The 14,348-nt window shown below is 40.2% G+C and overlaps 1 protein-coding gene across 3 annotated transcripts in view; it reads right to left on the bottom strand.

Moving 5' to 3' along the window:
- The window catches only part of LOC141549629 (uncharacterized), a 47,790-nt gene that overhangs the window by 15,370 nt on the left and 18,072 nt on the right, over positions 1-14,348 (bottom strand). Inside the window, exon 1 of one of the 3 annotated variants that reach the window (XM_074279518.1) lies at positions 6,911-9,459. The exons of the other annotated variants lie outside the window; for them this stretch is intronic. Coding sequence (XP_074135619.1) covers positions 6,911-6,958 — 48 coding nt within the window. The 5' untranslated portion in view covers positions 6,959-9,459. Of the gene's footprint in view, positions 1-6,910; positions 9,460-14,348 lie in introns of those variants that run through there. 3 annotated transcript variants of the gene reach the window in all.

Genomic DNA, 14,348 nt, shown 5'->3' with positions numbered 1-14,348 from the left:
CTTTAAAAGAATGCCTCAAAACAAGTTCTAGAAGGAGCGCCGTCCAGAACAGGCTGGATCCTAGAAAACAAGGAGCAGATCTTGGAGCAGCGATTTCAGTCAATGGACAGTAAGTGACCAGAAAGAAATGTCAGGACACCCTTCTCTGGAACAGGGGCAGGACTCTGGCATTGCCCGGTCCTGGGTCTGGTGCACAGTCCTGGATCGCAGTTCCAGTGTGGGGTGGAGCATTAGCACAGCAGAGCATATGGCTGTAGGAGGGCAGGGATTCTGATCACAAATTCCAGTGCACAATACAAGAGTCATAAATACACCTCTCCCTAGATCATACAGACTTGGAAGAATTGAAAAGTCCTCAGAATTATCTCTGAAGACAACTGCACTAAAATCCTGAAGCTTGAGACGGTGCCCCTCCATTCCAGAAGCAGAACCCCACTTCAGCACAGAATTAAAAGTCAAGAAATAAGCTTCAAACAGCAGAAAAAGTTCCTGATTATAGAAAGAGACTATTGTGACAAGGACGACCAAACCATAAACTCAGAAGACAACAAAGTTAAAACTCCTACATCCAAAGCCTCTAAGGAAAAAAAAAAATATATGATTTTTGCCCCAGGCCATGGGAGAGCTCAAAAAGGATTTAAAAAATCAAATAAAAGAGGTGGAAGAAAAATTGGGAAGAGAAATGAGAGTGATGCTAGAAAATCATGAAAAAAGTATCACCAAGCTTGGTAAAAGAGGCACAAAAAATACTGAAGAAAACAATACCTTAAAAACCAGAATAGACCAAATGCTAAGAGAGACACAAAAATCCAATGAAGAGAAGAATGTCTTGAAAAGCAGAACTGAGCAAATGGAAAATTGCATACAAAAGTTCACTTGAGAACTCCTTAAAAAAGCAAAATTGGCCAAATGGAAAAAGAGGCACAAAAATCCACTGAAGAAAAGAACAAGAGAGTACATTTTACAGATGAGGAAACTGAGGCCCACAACCACCTGTTCTGGGAGTATCTGAGATGGATTTCAGACAAAGATCATCATAAGTTCAGGCCCAGTGCCTCTGGCCACATACTGACTTAGAAAACTACGCCTTAACATGAGTTTTGTTGTGCAGTGTTATTGTTTTGTCAAACATTTTGCAATTACATTTTTTTGGGTGAGGTGATTGGGGTTAAATGGCTTTCCCAGGATCACGAAGCAAGTATTAAGCATCTGAGGCTAGATTTGAACTTGGGTCCTCCTGACTATCCACTGGGCCATCCAGCTGCCCAGCCCCCACATTTTATTCTGGGCAACAGCTCTGTTGTAGGCACTTGGTTTTCAAACTCTTTACACTTTACCTCGAAGCTCTTCAAGTATACAGCATTAGCTAGAACTTAGGGACAGACCTCCTCCCTGCAGAACTACTTGTTTTGCTGTAATTTGCCTTTCTTTCCAACCTTACTTACCTCAGAGACAAGACATAATCCTAGTTCTTGTTCCACCTAGCTCTTACCTGAACACCCTCTCAGACTGCTGAGCAATTCAGGGCTTATTTGTTGTTCTGTCTTTTAAATGAAGATCCAGCCTTGATATATATGACTCGTCCTCCCCACATTCTCCCTAAGCACTAAATTAGTCCAAGGAGAAAGGTTGATGGATGGGAGAAACTAGAGATCGATTATACACTCTGTGTCTCTGAGCATGTAAAAAGCTTCCCTTACTGATTTCTTTGGGAAATCCACACAGAACTGCCAATTTTAATAAATGATCTTCAGTGATTCTTTGTCTCCTTTGGTCTTTCTGAACTGTGGTTTCTGCACTAATTTCCCTGTCAATGCCTTTCTTTAGCACTGGGACTTTAAGCAAAATCTCTTTGTATTCATGACCAACACTTCCAACACCCTCATTCTGCCCAAACATTCTGTCCCATCCCCCAAACAATGACAAATGCAATAAATAAAACAACCACCATGTATCAGAGAGGACAATGGATAAAATAAACCTAATAAACAACTCTGAAAAGTTTAATGGGCTGAGTGATGATTTGGTTCTTTCCAACACCTTTCTTGTCTAAGGGTCCTAGCTTAGTGACTACAACAACAAACAAAACAAACCCAGTAGGGGAGCACAGGGAATTCTGGAAGAGTTCTGGTACCACAGATGGAAGGCTCCATCAATGTTGCTACCCAACAGAAATGTGGAGGGGGAATTTGGCATTCCAAGGACCTCCTTTTCCTCTTTTTTGGTGATTACACATTTTTTTTGAGGACATCCTGATTCTCATTTGTCACATATGCCTCCACTGTACTGTAGGACATTCTCAACTTCAATTCTTCAGTCTGTGGCATTTCACGATTTGTTGTCATGTGTCACTGAAGGCGTACAGATGCTAAAAAACTAGCTCTCTTTCCCAAAGTCAACCAAGCCCACTACAGTCTTCCTGTACAATTCTGTGCTCAGCTCATTCGCCATCTGTAATATCTACCCATTCATCCATACCTCAACTGATGGGCAATTTCTAAGGACTGTTCATCTAATCCCATCTAAACAGGTGTTCTTCATCAATTGTTTTCTTCTCTTATGCAGAGAGTTCAGTCAAATCCTTTTGCATGACTGAAGATCTCATTCAGGAGATCTTTAATATTCTTGATGTTGATGCATTCAGCATAAGATCATGTGCAAACAAGTACAGGCCTTTTCCTTAATGTAAAACTATTCTTTTTTTTTTTTTTTTTCTTTTTTTTTCTTTTTCTGAGGCTGGGGTTAAGTGACTTGCCCAGGGTCACACAGCTAGGAAGTTAAATGTCTGAGACCAGATTTGAACTCGGGTCTTCCTGAATTCAAGGCTGGTGCTCTATCCACTGTGCCACCTAGCTGCCCCAAAACTATTCATTTTGATAAAAGGTAGCTTTCTTTGTAACAGATAAAAAGAGACATAACAGCTCAGAAGAGCTTTAAGGGCTGGACTTTCAATAAGAAGCTCTTCCAATATGATCTGGGTAAAGCTACATTATATGCACAACTGTTGTTATCAAAACTATTTTATATTGGCTAAAACTAAGAAATGTAAATCAGAAAAACAAAGTAGATCAATAAGAATAAGAAACAAATAAACACATTACGGCAGATTCCAGAAATCCAAGACTTCTATTTGACAAAAACTGATAAGTAAACTGGAAAACAGTTTAGTTATAATTAGCAACTCATAACATATTTTAAAATATAAACAAACATTAAAGGTCATATCATTACATGTTGGCAGAAAGTAGAAGCACCTTTTACAGGTAAGGGGAGAATTCTTAAGAGAAGTCAGGTGTGGTGTGATCACAAAAGATCAAACATAATTTCAATGACCAAGTTGAAAAAGTTTTTGTGGCAATATATGGTTGGTGGAGCTTCGAACTGGTTCATCCATTCAGGAACGATTTAGCATGTAGCAATTTATTTACTGAGCTGGGTTTTTTTCTGTAAGGCCATCTAAGAAAGGTTCCAGATGTACCAAAGCATCGGGACAAATCTTTCAACTTTACAACAACAGCTGACAAAGATTCTGTGTCCAATGATTGGTAATGACTTGAGAACTTGTAGAATAAATAGGAATACTAAAACCTGTGCTATAAGAAATATAAATAGGAAAATTTTCAGAGGACCAGGAAAAAACTATATGAAATGACAGAAAGAGCAAAAGAAAGAAATATACGATATACCCAGTGACATAAATGAATACACTTCCAAGAGATAATCAGCTTCAGGGCAAAAACACAGGCTAATGTGGGGTCATCAAGGGTGGAAGATGGCTCTGTGGATAGAATGCAGACCCTAGAGTCAGGAAGAATCCTTTTCTTAAGTTCAAATAACTCAAACACTTACTAGCTGTGGGATTCTGAGCAAGTCACTTAACTGTTTGCCTCAATCCCTCCACTTGTAAAATGAGCTAAAAAAGGAAATGGCAAACTACTTCACTATCTTTGCAAAGAAAACTCCAAATGGGGCCACAAAGAGTTGAGCCGGACTGAACCACAGCAGCAAAAATTCAGGGTTCAGATAACTGAGAACAGACCAAGCTTTTTTCCTTTATATAAGAAATGAGAGAACAAAGGAAAATTATAGCTGCTGTCAATCACAAATGCTAAATTAAATGGTTTTACTTAACTTCCTTTTAAAAATAAACAAGGTATTAAAACAAAAAGTTATTAAGAATCAAATGATTTTCCCCCCAAAAGTAATTTTATTAACTTGATCATACCCCATCATTCAGGGATTCCTTTATAGAATGTATGTACAAGTATATGGTATAATGGTGCCATGTAAGAAATATTATGGCAGAAAAGTTCACACATATCCAAATTACTACCACGGATTTAAGAAAAAAGCTGAAAGCAAATAATATCCAATAAGTAAAAAAAAATTAATCACAACTAGCTAGTAATCATAGCTCATAGGGTCTGAGGCTGGATTTGAACTAATGCCTTCTGATTCCAAGACCCCTACTCTATCTGTGACAGCCCCAAGTGGCCTTTAGCAATGCCAGAGCAGTAATATGACTCCAGGAAGGGTGGAAGAGAAAGTATCCTGTCTTTTAAAGGACAGCAAATTTAGAAAATTCCAAAAAACACGAGAAGACTTGCATAGCTTTATTGAGAACTCCCAGAAGAAGCTGTTTCTACTTCTTGGCTACAATTCCCCTCAGCTGAAAGCACTCTTTTCACAGTCACAAATGATCTCTCTCATAATCATCAAATTTAATAATGGCTTCGTTCACCAAACTCTCAGGGTCTTTTCTTGATTCTCTTTCCCCCCAATCTTCCTTCTGGATTCCTTCAATACATCATCAACACTCACCCTCCCCCAACCCGACTCTGAATGTATCCTAAAGCTCTACCCTAGACTCTTTCCCTTTTCATTCTCTATGTGACCTCACCATCCTTTCTGGTCTGGGTTTAGTAATTATCTCTATGATGACAGATCAATAAATATAGCCCCAGACTCTCCCCTGAGCCCAATTCCACATCATTAAATGTTCACTGGACATTTCAAAGTGGATATTGCTTCAGGTGTCTAAAATAACACAATCAGAACAGAACTCAGTATCTTTTCCGATACCCCCACCCTTTCCCCCAACTTCCTTAATTTCTGTTGAGGATACTATTCATCCAGTATCTCAACCTCAGAGTCATTCTTAATTTTTTTTTTTGGGGGGGACTGAGGCAATTGGGGTTAAGTGACTTGCCCAGGGTCACACAGCCAGGAAGTGTTAAGTGTCTGAGACCAGATTCCAACTCAGGTCCTCCTGACTTCAGGGCTGGTGCTCTGTCCACTGTGCCCTTAATTTCTTACTTCTCCCACATAGCCAATCAGTTGCCTAACATCCTTCCACAGCATCCTTCACATATGTCCTCCTCTTCATTCAAAGAGCTACTAGTCTATCTAAGGCAATTATCCACTATCCCTTTGGTTTATTGCAATAAAGTTCTCATTGGTTTCCCTGCTTTCAGACCTTCAGAATGGGTTAAATGGAGTGATTTTTTTTTTTTTTTTCTGAAAGCAAACTCCTAAACTACGGTGGTCTCATTATTTGAAAGATGAAATAAACTCTTTTCTTTGGCACTTAAAGCCCTGCACTCTCCAACTCTGTTACATATTCTTCTGTCAGGGACACGACAGTCCAGCCAGACTGGCTTTCCATCCATTCCCCACACTTCCCGCCTTCACTGCCCATATTCCTGGAACACAGACTCTCCTTGCCTTCAAGGATCAGCCTCCCTCGTTTCCCTTCAGGCTCAGGTCGAAAAGCCCTCCTCCCCAGCGGCCTGGCAACTATTTCGTCTATGCTTCCTCACATGCCCCTGCTAGCCAGATGGGTTCGGTGTTGTCTTCGTTCTTAAGCTTAGCAGAAGCCGGTACTAAATAAATGAGTGTTCAGAACTGAAAGCAAAAGACACCATCCCCAACAAAAACAATGGAAATAAATGGAAATGGAAAACTCCAAAAGGCGAGAAAACAGATCAAATCCACCAGTTTTACAAAGTTAAAAACAATAACAAACTTAAAACATTCTTCCAATTAAGCAACCAGCTACAAAAATGTACTAATGTTTGTCATCAACATGTTACAGCATCATTAAACTTGGAAATGGGGAAGAGCAGCACCGATAAGTGAATGAAACATAAAAACAAAATGTATCCATTAATACCAGCACAGCCTCCGGCACACCAGAGCTAGATGAGTTATTGGGAGGAAAGGCCCATTTAAAAAGGTTGGAGGTGAAAGGAGGGAACATTCTGGAACCTTGGACTTCCAGCCTCTATGATGTTCAACTATTTAAAGAGCACGAGGCTGAACGTCAATGGGCTGAATTTACCGTAAAGAAAGCAAATCGGACATCACTACAGAGCCGGCCCAACCACGGGGTCCAAAGTTCCCCGCAGACCCAGAGGGAAGAGCGAGAATTCCCGTGCGCAGCCGCCGCCGAGCAAACACGTCTGGGAGAAGCGGAGCCTCACTCCGAAGTGCTGAAGACCACGGGGCGCCAGGGTGGGCCTCCCCCAGCCTCGTTCTAAAGCTGGGGCAGCCTGCTCCCGCCAGGAGGGGCTCCTGGGAGGGGCTGGAGGCAGGACATTCCAAGACCATGCGGGGGAGGGGAACGAAGCTGCGGTGTTGGGAATGCTTCATATTGGGGGGCTCCCCTCGTGACTGCTCGGAATGATCCACGGAAGCGCCCCATCCTATGTCAGGGGTCACAGAGGGCCCCGGGGCGTCCGAACTGGGGGTCACCTTCATTTTCGGAGACGATTTTAGAAATGGCACTGGGACACCCCTAGTCTCACAAGCAGGAGGCTCCAGGGGCCCGGCGCTTGGCAGATGCCCCTCCCCCTCCCACGTGTGAGGGGCGGGGCACAAGTTTGCACACGCCCAGCGGCCCCACCCTCACCTGCAGGCGGGGTCCTAGGGCTGTGCTCGCCCAGGGCGGAGGGTGCATGGTCGGGGCCAGTGGGTGCAGAGGCTCGGGTGGGGGTCCGGAACCCAATCGGGGGCACGAGGGCTCGAGGCCCTAGGCCAGGCTCACAGAGGGAGGATTCGCACTCTGGACCCATAGCCCGCTGGGCTGGGCTAAGCTGGGAGGGGCCTGGTCCCGGAGCCGCGGCGGGCCTCCGAGCGGCCCCGGTCAGCGCTCCTCGTCCATGTCCGTGGCGCTTCGGCCTCTCCGGGCCGTGGTCGAGCGCGTTCACCCCGATGGTCAGGCAGGAGCCGGGCTCAGGAGGAAGCGGCACCAAGGAGTGCGCCAGCTCTGGACAGCAACAGGGCAGCCCGGAAGGGGCGGAAGGGGCCGCCGCCGCCGCCGCCAGGGCCCGCCCCTTCCTGCCCCGCCTCCCCCTCCCCACCAATCCCCGAGAGATGTCGCGCGCGCCCCTTCATTTTATAAACCCGTCCTGTCTCCATGGCCACTGGTTGAGGAGACAGCTGTTCCTTGACGTTGCAGAGCCAGCTGGGAAACGTAGTTCGCCAATCGAGCTCGATGTCTGCGCATGCCCGGCCGGCCCTCCGCTCCGCCCAACCGGGATGTCGCACGTGGTCCCGGGGGAAAAGGAAGACTTTGGGGCTTGGGACTCCCCGCCGTCCCACGTCCGATCACCGGGTTCGGACCGCCCCCTGCAAGCCCGATTTTATTCTATTCTCTAAACAGCCGCGGGTTCCCTAAGGAACCGCCAGAATCCTTCCAAAGCTGAGGTTACACCCTCTGGAAAATGGGATTTACGGACAAAGAGAGCTTGACTTGTGCAGCAGGCAAGGGGGACCGAGCATAGCGGGGAAAGGGCCCTGCTGAATGGATGCAGAAGTTAGTCTCACAAAAGTTCATCATCTTAAACCAAAGGCAATAAAAATTGTTTTTTCCCCACTCTTAACCAGTTAGATCAAGCTGGGTTAATTATTGGAAGTTTCAATTAAATTCAGCTAAAGTACATGTTTTTCCTCACAAATTAAATTTCCTTGAATGAGTCAGTAGAAAAGGTAATTTTAAAAATAATAAAAACCTTTTATGACAGACAAGATCCAGATGTTTTCCCCCGTCAGTGCTCAGAGATGGGAAAGTCCATCATAAGAGGCAGGGAGCAAAGGCTACACTTGGGGTTCTTCCTTTTACCCTATAGTCAGGCTTTTGTCTCGGTATGTTTTGTGAATCCCTGGACCTCAGAGAGTTTGGGAGCAGGATTCCAGGTCAGATGTTGCAGTCAGGTCAGGGGGAAGACGCTGAGAAACCGGGGAGCTCCAAGTTCCAACTCAAGTGGACTGGGCTGTTCAGGAAAGGAGCTAAGCAGCGAGCTGACTTTTCTCTGGAGACAGGGGTCTTGTTAGGTTTTTGAAGCAAATATTTTTTTGTAAAAATTAATCCATAAAGTGGCTAAATGGAACTGAAGTGCAGGAAAGTTAGAATTCAGGGATGTGCTGTTGAGATCTAGAGTCAATCAGAAAGAGGTCCTACGTCTGGAGAAGGTGTGAATTGTATCACATCTGGCTTTCAGGCAGTGGAGGCCAGGGTAATTACAGTCCTCCTTGTCGTGATGGGTGTTCTGTCAGTCAGTGACCCTACGGACCATAACACATCTTCTATCCTCCAGTCTCCAAGTCTATTCACCTTCATGTTTGCTGTTTCTCTGATACTATCTATCCATCTAATCCCATTTTTCTTTTGCCTTTGATCTTTTCCAACATTAGAGTCTTTTCCAATGAGTCCCATCTTCTCCTTAAAGGGCCAATATATTTAAGCTTCAGCTTCAGTATTTGATCTTCTAATGAACAGCCTAAATTAAGTGTTGACTAATTTGACCTACTTGCTATCCAAGAGACTCTCAAAAGTCTTCTCCAGTCTCACAAATCAAAACCATCAATTCAGGGGTGTTTAGCTTCCTTACAGGCCAACCCTCATATATTATGTTGACTACATAGATCTTTGTTGGCAAAAGGGTCTCTGCTTTAGTACGCTGTCCAGATTGGTCGGTTTTCCTTCCAAGAAGCAACATCTTTCAGTTTCGTGGCCATTTCTTTTAATTTCATAGCTTCATTCTCAGTTTGCAGAGCTCTTTGAGCCCAAGCATATAGAACAGGACACTGCTTCCATATCTTCTCCTTTATTTGCCAGGAAAGGATGGCACCAACTGACAAGATCTTAATTTTTTTTTTTTTTTTGATGTTTACATACTCTCTTCTTTCACCCTCAAGAGTTTCTTAATTCTCCTTCACTTTTATCTGCATCTCTGAGATTACTGATATTTCTCTTGGTAACCTCAATTCCAGCTTTTAATTTATCCAGTGGGGCATTGCAAATCATGTACTCTACATATAAGTAAGCAAGGTGACAATATACAGCCTTGTTTTTTTCAATCTTGAAGCAATTATTCCATGTTGCTTCTTGGCTTGCATCCTCAGGAGAGAAGTAAGTTTGCTTTGAGAACTTGACACATTTTGTTGTGTTCCACACAAAGATTCTAATGTGGTCAGTGAAGCAGAAGTAATTTTTTTTCTGGAAGGAGGAGGAGGAAGAGGAGAAAGAGGAGGAAGAAGTATTGTTCATTTAAGAAAATCTTATCTTTCCTTGCTGCTCTCCAAAATTCTGTACTCAGTTTTATATCCTTTCCTTTTTCCTTTCTTCCCCTTTTGCTTTCTTCTTTTCCTCAGCTATGTGTAAAGCCTCATCAGACAGACATTTTGCTTTCCTAGCCTTCTTTTTCTTTGGGCTGCTTTTTTTTTTTTTTTTTTTTTTTGCTGCTTCCTATACCATATTTGAAACCTTTGTTCATAGTTCTTTTAGGCACTCTATATGCAGACCTCATTTATTAAATCTGTTCATCACCTCTATTTCATATTAATAAGGAATGATATTTGGGTTATATGGTCTGATAGTTTTCCCTACTTTCTTCAATTTAAGTCTGAATTTTGCAAGAAGAAGCTCAAGATCTGAGCTACAGTGAACTCTGGGTCTTATTTTAGCTGATTGCATAGTTTAGCCACCTTTGATTGTAAAATTTGTAATACAAAATCTGATTATATTGACCATCTATGTTGACTATTTGGTGATTTCCATGTGAAGAGTCACCTTTTGGACTGTTGAAAAAGAGTGTTTGAGGGGAAAAAAAGAAAAGAAAAAGTGTGACCAGAAAGTTATTTTGAAAAAAATCTTAGTATCTGCTGTGCTTTGCTACAAATATATCAATAAATGCTTTAATGATTTTTGGGAAAATCCAATACCCATTTCTGTTTAAAATGCATTTTCCTTAATATAAATAGAATCTATCTAAAATAGAGCAAACATTAAATATAATGGAGAAGTGCTTTTTATTGTTTTTTTATAAGTTATCTCCACTATATTGTTTTGGGTCCTCCTTTATCATTTTGATATTACCAATTTGATTTTCCATCCTTTTCTTAAAGCAGTTTAACTTAACTTTATTAGTTTAAAAAAAAAAAAAAAGCTCCTAGTTTTATCAACTCAATAGTCTTTTTACTTTTTTATTAAATTTTCAGGATTTCTTCATTACTTAGTTGGGAGCTTTCAATTTGTTGCTGTTCACCTTTAAAAACTAGACTCAATTTGATTTATTCTTTGTTATTTACTACTCAAAATTATGTTAACTGCATCTCAAAGGTTTGATAAGCTTATTTCTTTTATAATACTTTCTATTGTTCCTATAATTTATTCTTTAACTCATCAGATTTTTGAATTGTTATTCTCCCATTACTTTTAAATTATTTAAAATCCTGTTATTGAAATTTTTTTTCAGTTAATGAGCATTTATTAAGCACTATTATGTGCTGGCCACTTATATTGGGATCTGTAAATGTGTATTTCTGCTTTTCTACATTTTGGAGGGATAGATTTTTGATGAGGTATGTCCCAATACACGACAGAAGTACTATAAGCCCCTGAGATGTAAATGCCTTTTTATTCTCATTAATTACCAGAAGTCTTAACAGCTCTAATTTTTCTATTCAGGATTTTTATCTTAGTTAATTTGTCTAGGTCTGGAAGGAGTATATTAAAAGTCCCACCACTTATAGTTGTGCTATTTCTCCCTACAATTTGATTTTTCCTTTAAGTATTTAGATTCAGTGTTACTAGATGAAAATAGTTTGATTCATTATCTACTGCCTTTCAAGCAAGTTCCCTCCTTATAATTTTATCTTATCGCTATTTACTATATTATAAAATTATATTTACTATATTATAAAATATAATTTTATATTGCTTTATCTGAAATTATGGTTGGTTGCTTTTCTGAGTTTACCTGAAGCATATTTCTTGGTCCAGAATGCCCCAGAGCTTCTCTCTCTGGTGAGGTGAAGGCTTGAACTAGCTATTTCAAGAGCAGTTGACCTCCACAAGGGAGTGATACACTGAACCTGTCCCACTTCACCTTGAGAATGCTCTTTTCCTAGGTTCCTGCAGTCACAAGCTACATGGAAGGCTCAGGCTGGAGTTATTAACATCCTTGTTCTTTATGGCTCCTATTACATTTCCTCAGGGCACTCATGTACTAGAAAAGGGTTCATCACATTTACTAGCTTCCATCTTTCATACTATCCTTAAGATGATTGACTTTAGCATCCCATAGCTGATTCTCAGGGCTGAGTGCCTCACCATCCAGAGGGAGGAGAGCTTTCTGGTCCAATGCTCTTTTAGACCACACTTTTAGATCACCTAACAAGGTTTTTTTTTTTTTTTTTTTTAATTTTTTAGGTATGAAGCCATTTAACTCTTTCCATCTCTTCCTTACTCATTCCTGTGTAGTTGAGACTATGGTCATCTCAAAAATTTTTATAAATCCTATGGGAAAGTTTGGTCCTCCCCCCTTTCAGGTGTGTTTGGCCTCTTCCCTCCCCTAAATAGTAGTTTAGACTTCATAGAAATGCTTTGGCAACAGAGGCATGTAATTATTGAAAGCTGCCTTGCTTTTTAATGCTATGAAGAGATATTCTTTTTATAATCATATTAGGAAATGGCCTGTAAAAATGATTAGGACTATTAAAACTTCTACAACTGTCCCAGGAGCATCTAAAATCTAATTTGTTATCTCCTCCAAAATGGGTCTTCCATTGGGTGGTGAAACAGGGAACACTGTATTAGTAAGTAGGGGTTTAATGCCGGTACCATCTTGAATTAGATTGCATTTATGAGATTCATGACATAAATGAGGGAAACTATTATAGCATTGAAGTTGTGGTTCTTAACTGGCTGTAAGCCTGATCATCACTACTTTTGTAAGAAGAGACATTCTTTTAACTGCCCTTCACATTGTCTCCACTCCAGGAATCTTACTTTCTATCTTGTCTCATCAAGTCCAATACCGCTTATATTAGGTTTCATCCTGGAGCCAGAGTAGTGTTTAGTGGGAGAGATTCTCTGCAAAATTTTTCTGACCTTATCAACAAAAGACAGTGTGTTGTAGGGGTCACTGGTTTTGCTTTCAGATAAAGCAAAAATTTAAGAGAATTCCAACTTTCTCAGACATCTTTTTGACTCTGCGTGACCACTGCTATGATGGATACAGAGGCAGAGAGTAGTGTTTTCTTTGAACTACAGCCTTTTAAATCTAAAAATTTTAATTGCATTCTATGGAACCTAAGTTTTTCACCTTATTCTAATCCCAAGGGTGCTTGGACTAAACTAGCCCTTAGTCTTTTTTTTTTTTTAATAATCAAACCCATTTATTAATAGAGTTGAGTGCAAAAACAATTAATTGGGATCTTGAGAGATGAAAATATATTTGGGGTTACATACCTTACATACCAGGGAAGACCATACTTGGTCTTCTGATTCCAAGTCATTTTGCCACCCAAGCCAAACTTAAAGATGGGCCCAATCTTAATTTATTTTTGGAAACTTATCACCAATATCAGACAGTAACACAACCAATTAAACTTGCTTTGCAACTATTTACATTTAAATAATGAATTTTGATGCAGATAATGCCATTACTTTTCAGCCTGACTCAATCTTAAAGAACATAAGTAAGAATATTAGGAAATTATAAAGTGCTTGCACTGATGGCTACAGGGAAACAAGATCCTTTCCTGGGTAAATATCAGAGCACAGGTCAGTAGAGCAATGATCACATCTTTCCTAAGATCAAATCACCTTGAAAGCACTGAAAACCTACAGACTACCAGGCTAGCTTTGAAAATAGTAGCATAAAAGGCCTGAAGCTTGGGACAGTGGCCCCTCCAACCCAGGAACACAATCCAACTTGAACATCAAAGGCTGGAAGAAGAACAAACAATAAAAAAGAACTTGACCATAACAAATTACTATGACAGGAAACACTGAACCTAGAAGGCAATGTCAAAGCCTCAAATTAAAAAACAAACAAACAAAAAAAAACCCCTATGAACTGGATACAAGAATTCCTTAAACAGCTCAAATAGAATTTTATAAATCAAATAAGAGAGGGAAAAGAAAAATTGGGAGAAAAGATGAGTGATACAAGAAAATTACGAAAAGAATCAACAGGTTGATAAAAAGAGGCACAGAAAATATTGGTGAAAATAACACCATAAACCCCACAACTGGCCAAATAGTAAAAGAGGCACAAAAGTCCAATGAAGAAAAGAGCTCATTAAAAATTAGAATTAGGTAAGTGGACATTAATGATTTTATGACACAAACAAACCAAAAAAACCCCAAACTAATTCCCCTTTAACCCCCAAAATCCAATAAAATAAAGACAATTAAAAATAGAAAAATATGTGAAATATCTCAATGAAAAAACAACTGTCTTAGAAAATAGAAAAGAAAGTATTAGTGGACTACCTAAAACTCCAGATCAAAAAAAGAACCTAGACATTATCTTTCAAGAGATTATCAAGGAAAAATGCCTTGATATCCTAGAACCAGAGGGTAAAATAGAAATTGAAAGAATCCACTGATCATCATCTGAAGGAGCTCTATAAATCGAAACTCCCAAGAATATTATAGCCAAATTCCAGAGCTCTCAGGTCAAGGAGAAAATACTGAAGCAGTCAGAAAAAAATTCAAATATTGTTAGTCAATGGCAGGATCACACAAGATTTAGCAGCTTCCAAATTAAAGGATCTGAGGGCTTGGAATATATTCTGGAAGGTGGAGCTTGGAATACAATCTAGAATAAACTATCTAGCAAAAGTGAATAATTCTTATGAAAGAAAAATGGACATTCAGTGAAATTGTAGACTTTTAAGCATTCCTGGTGAAAAGGCCAGAGATAAATAGAAAATATGAGAGAAACATAAAATGGTAAACAAAAAAGAAATAAGGGAATCAATAAGATTAAATTATATTCCTACATGGGCAAGAAATATAATATATATATATATATATATATAAAGAACATACATAG

Source organism: Sminthopsis crassicaudata, chromosome 1, assembly GCF_048593235.1.
Source record: "Sminthopsis crassicaudata isolate SCR6 chromosome 1, ASM4859323v1, whole genome shotgun sequence".
NCBI lineage: Eukaryota > Metazoa > Chordata > Mammalia > Dasyuromorphia > Dasyuridae > Sminthopsis > Sminthopsis crassicaudata.
The sequence above is the reverse complement of the archived record's forward strand: the minus strand, read 5'-3'. Positions and strand labels throughout refer to the sequence as shown.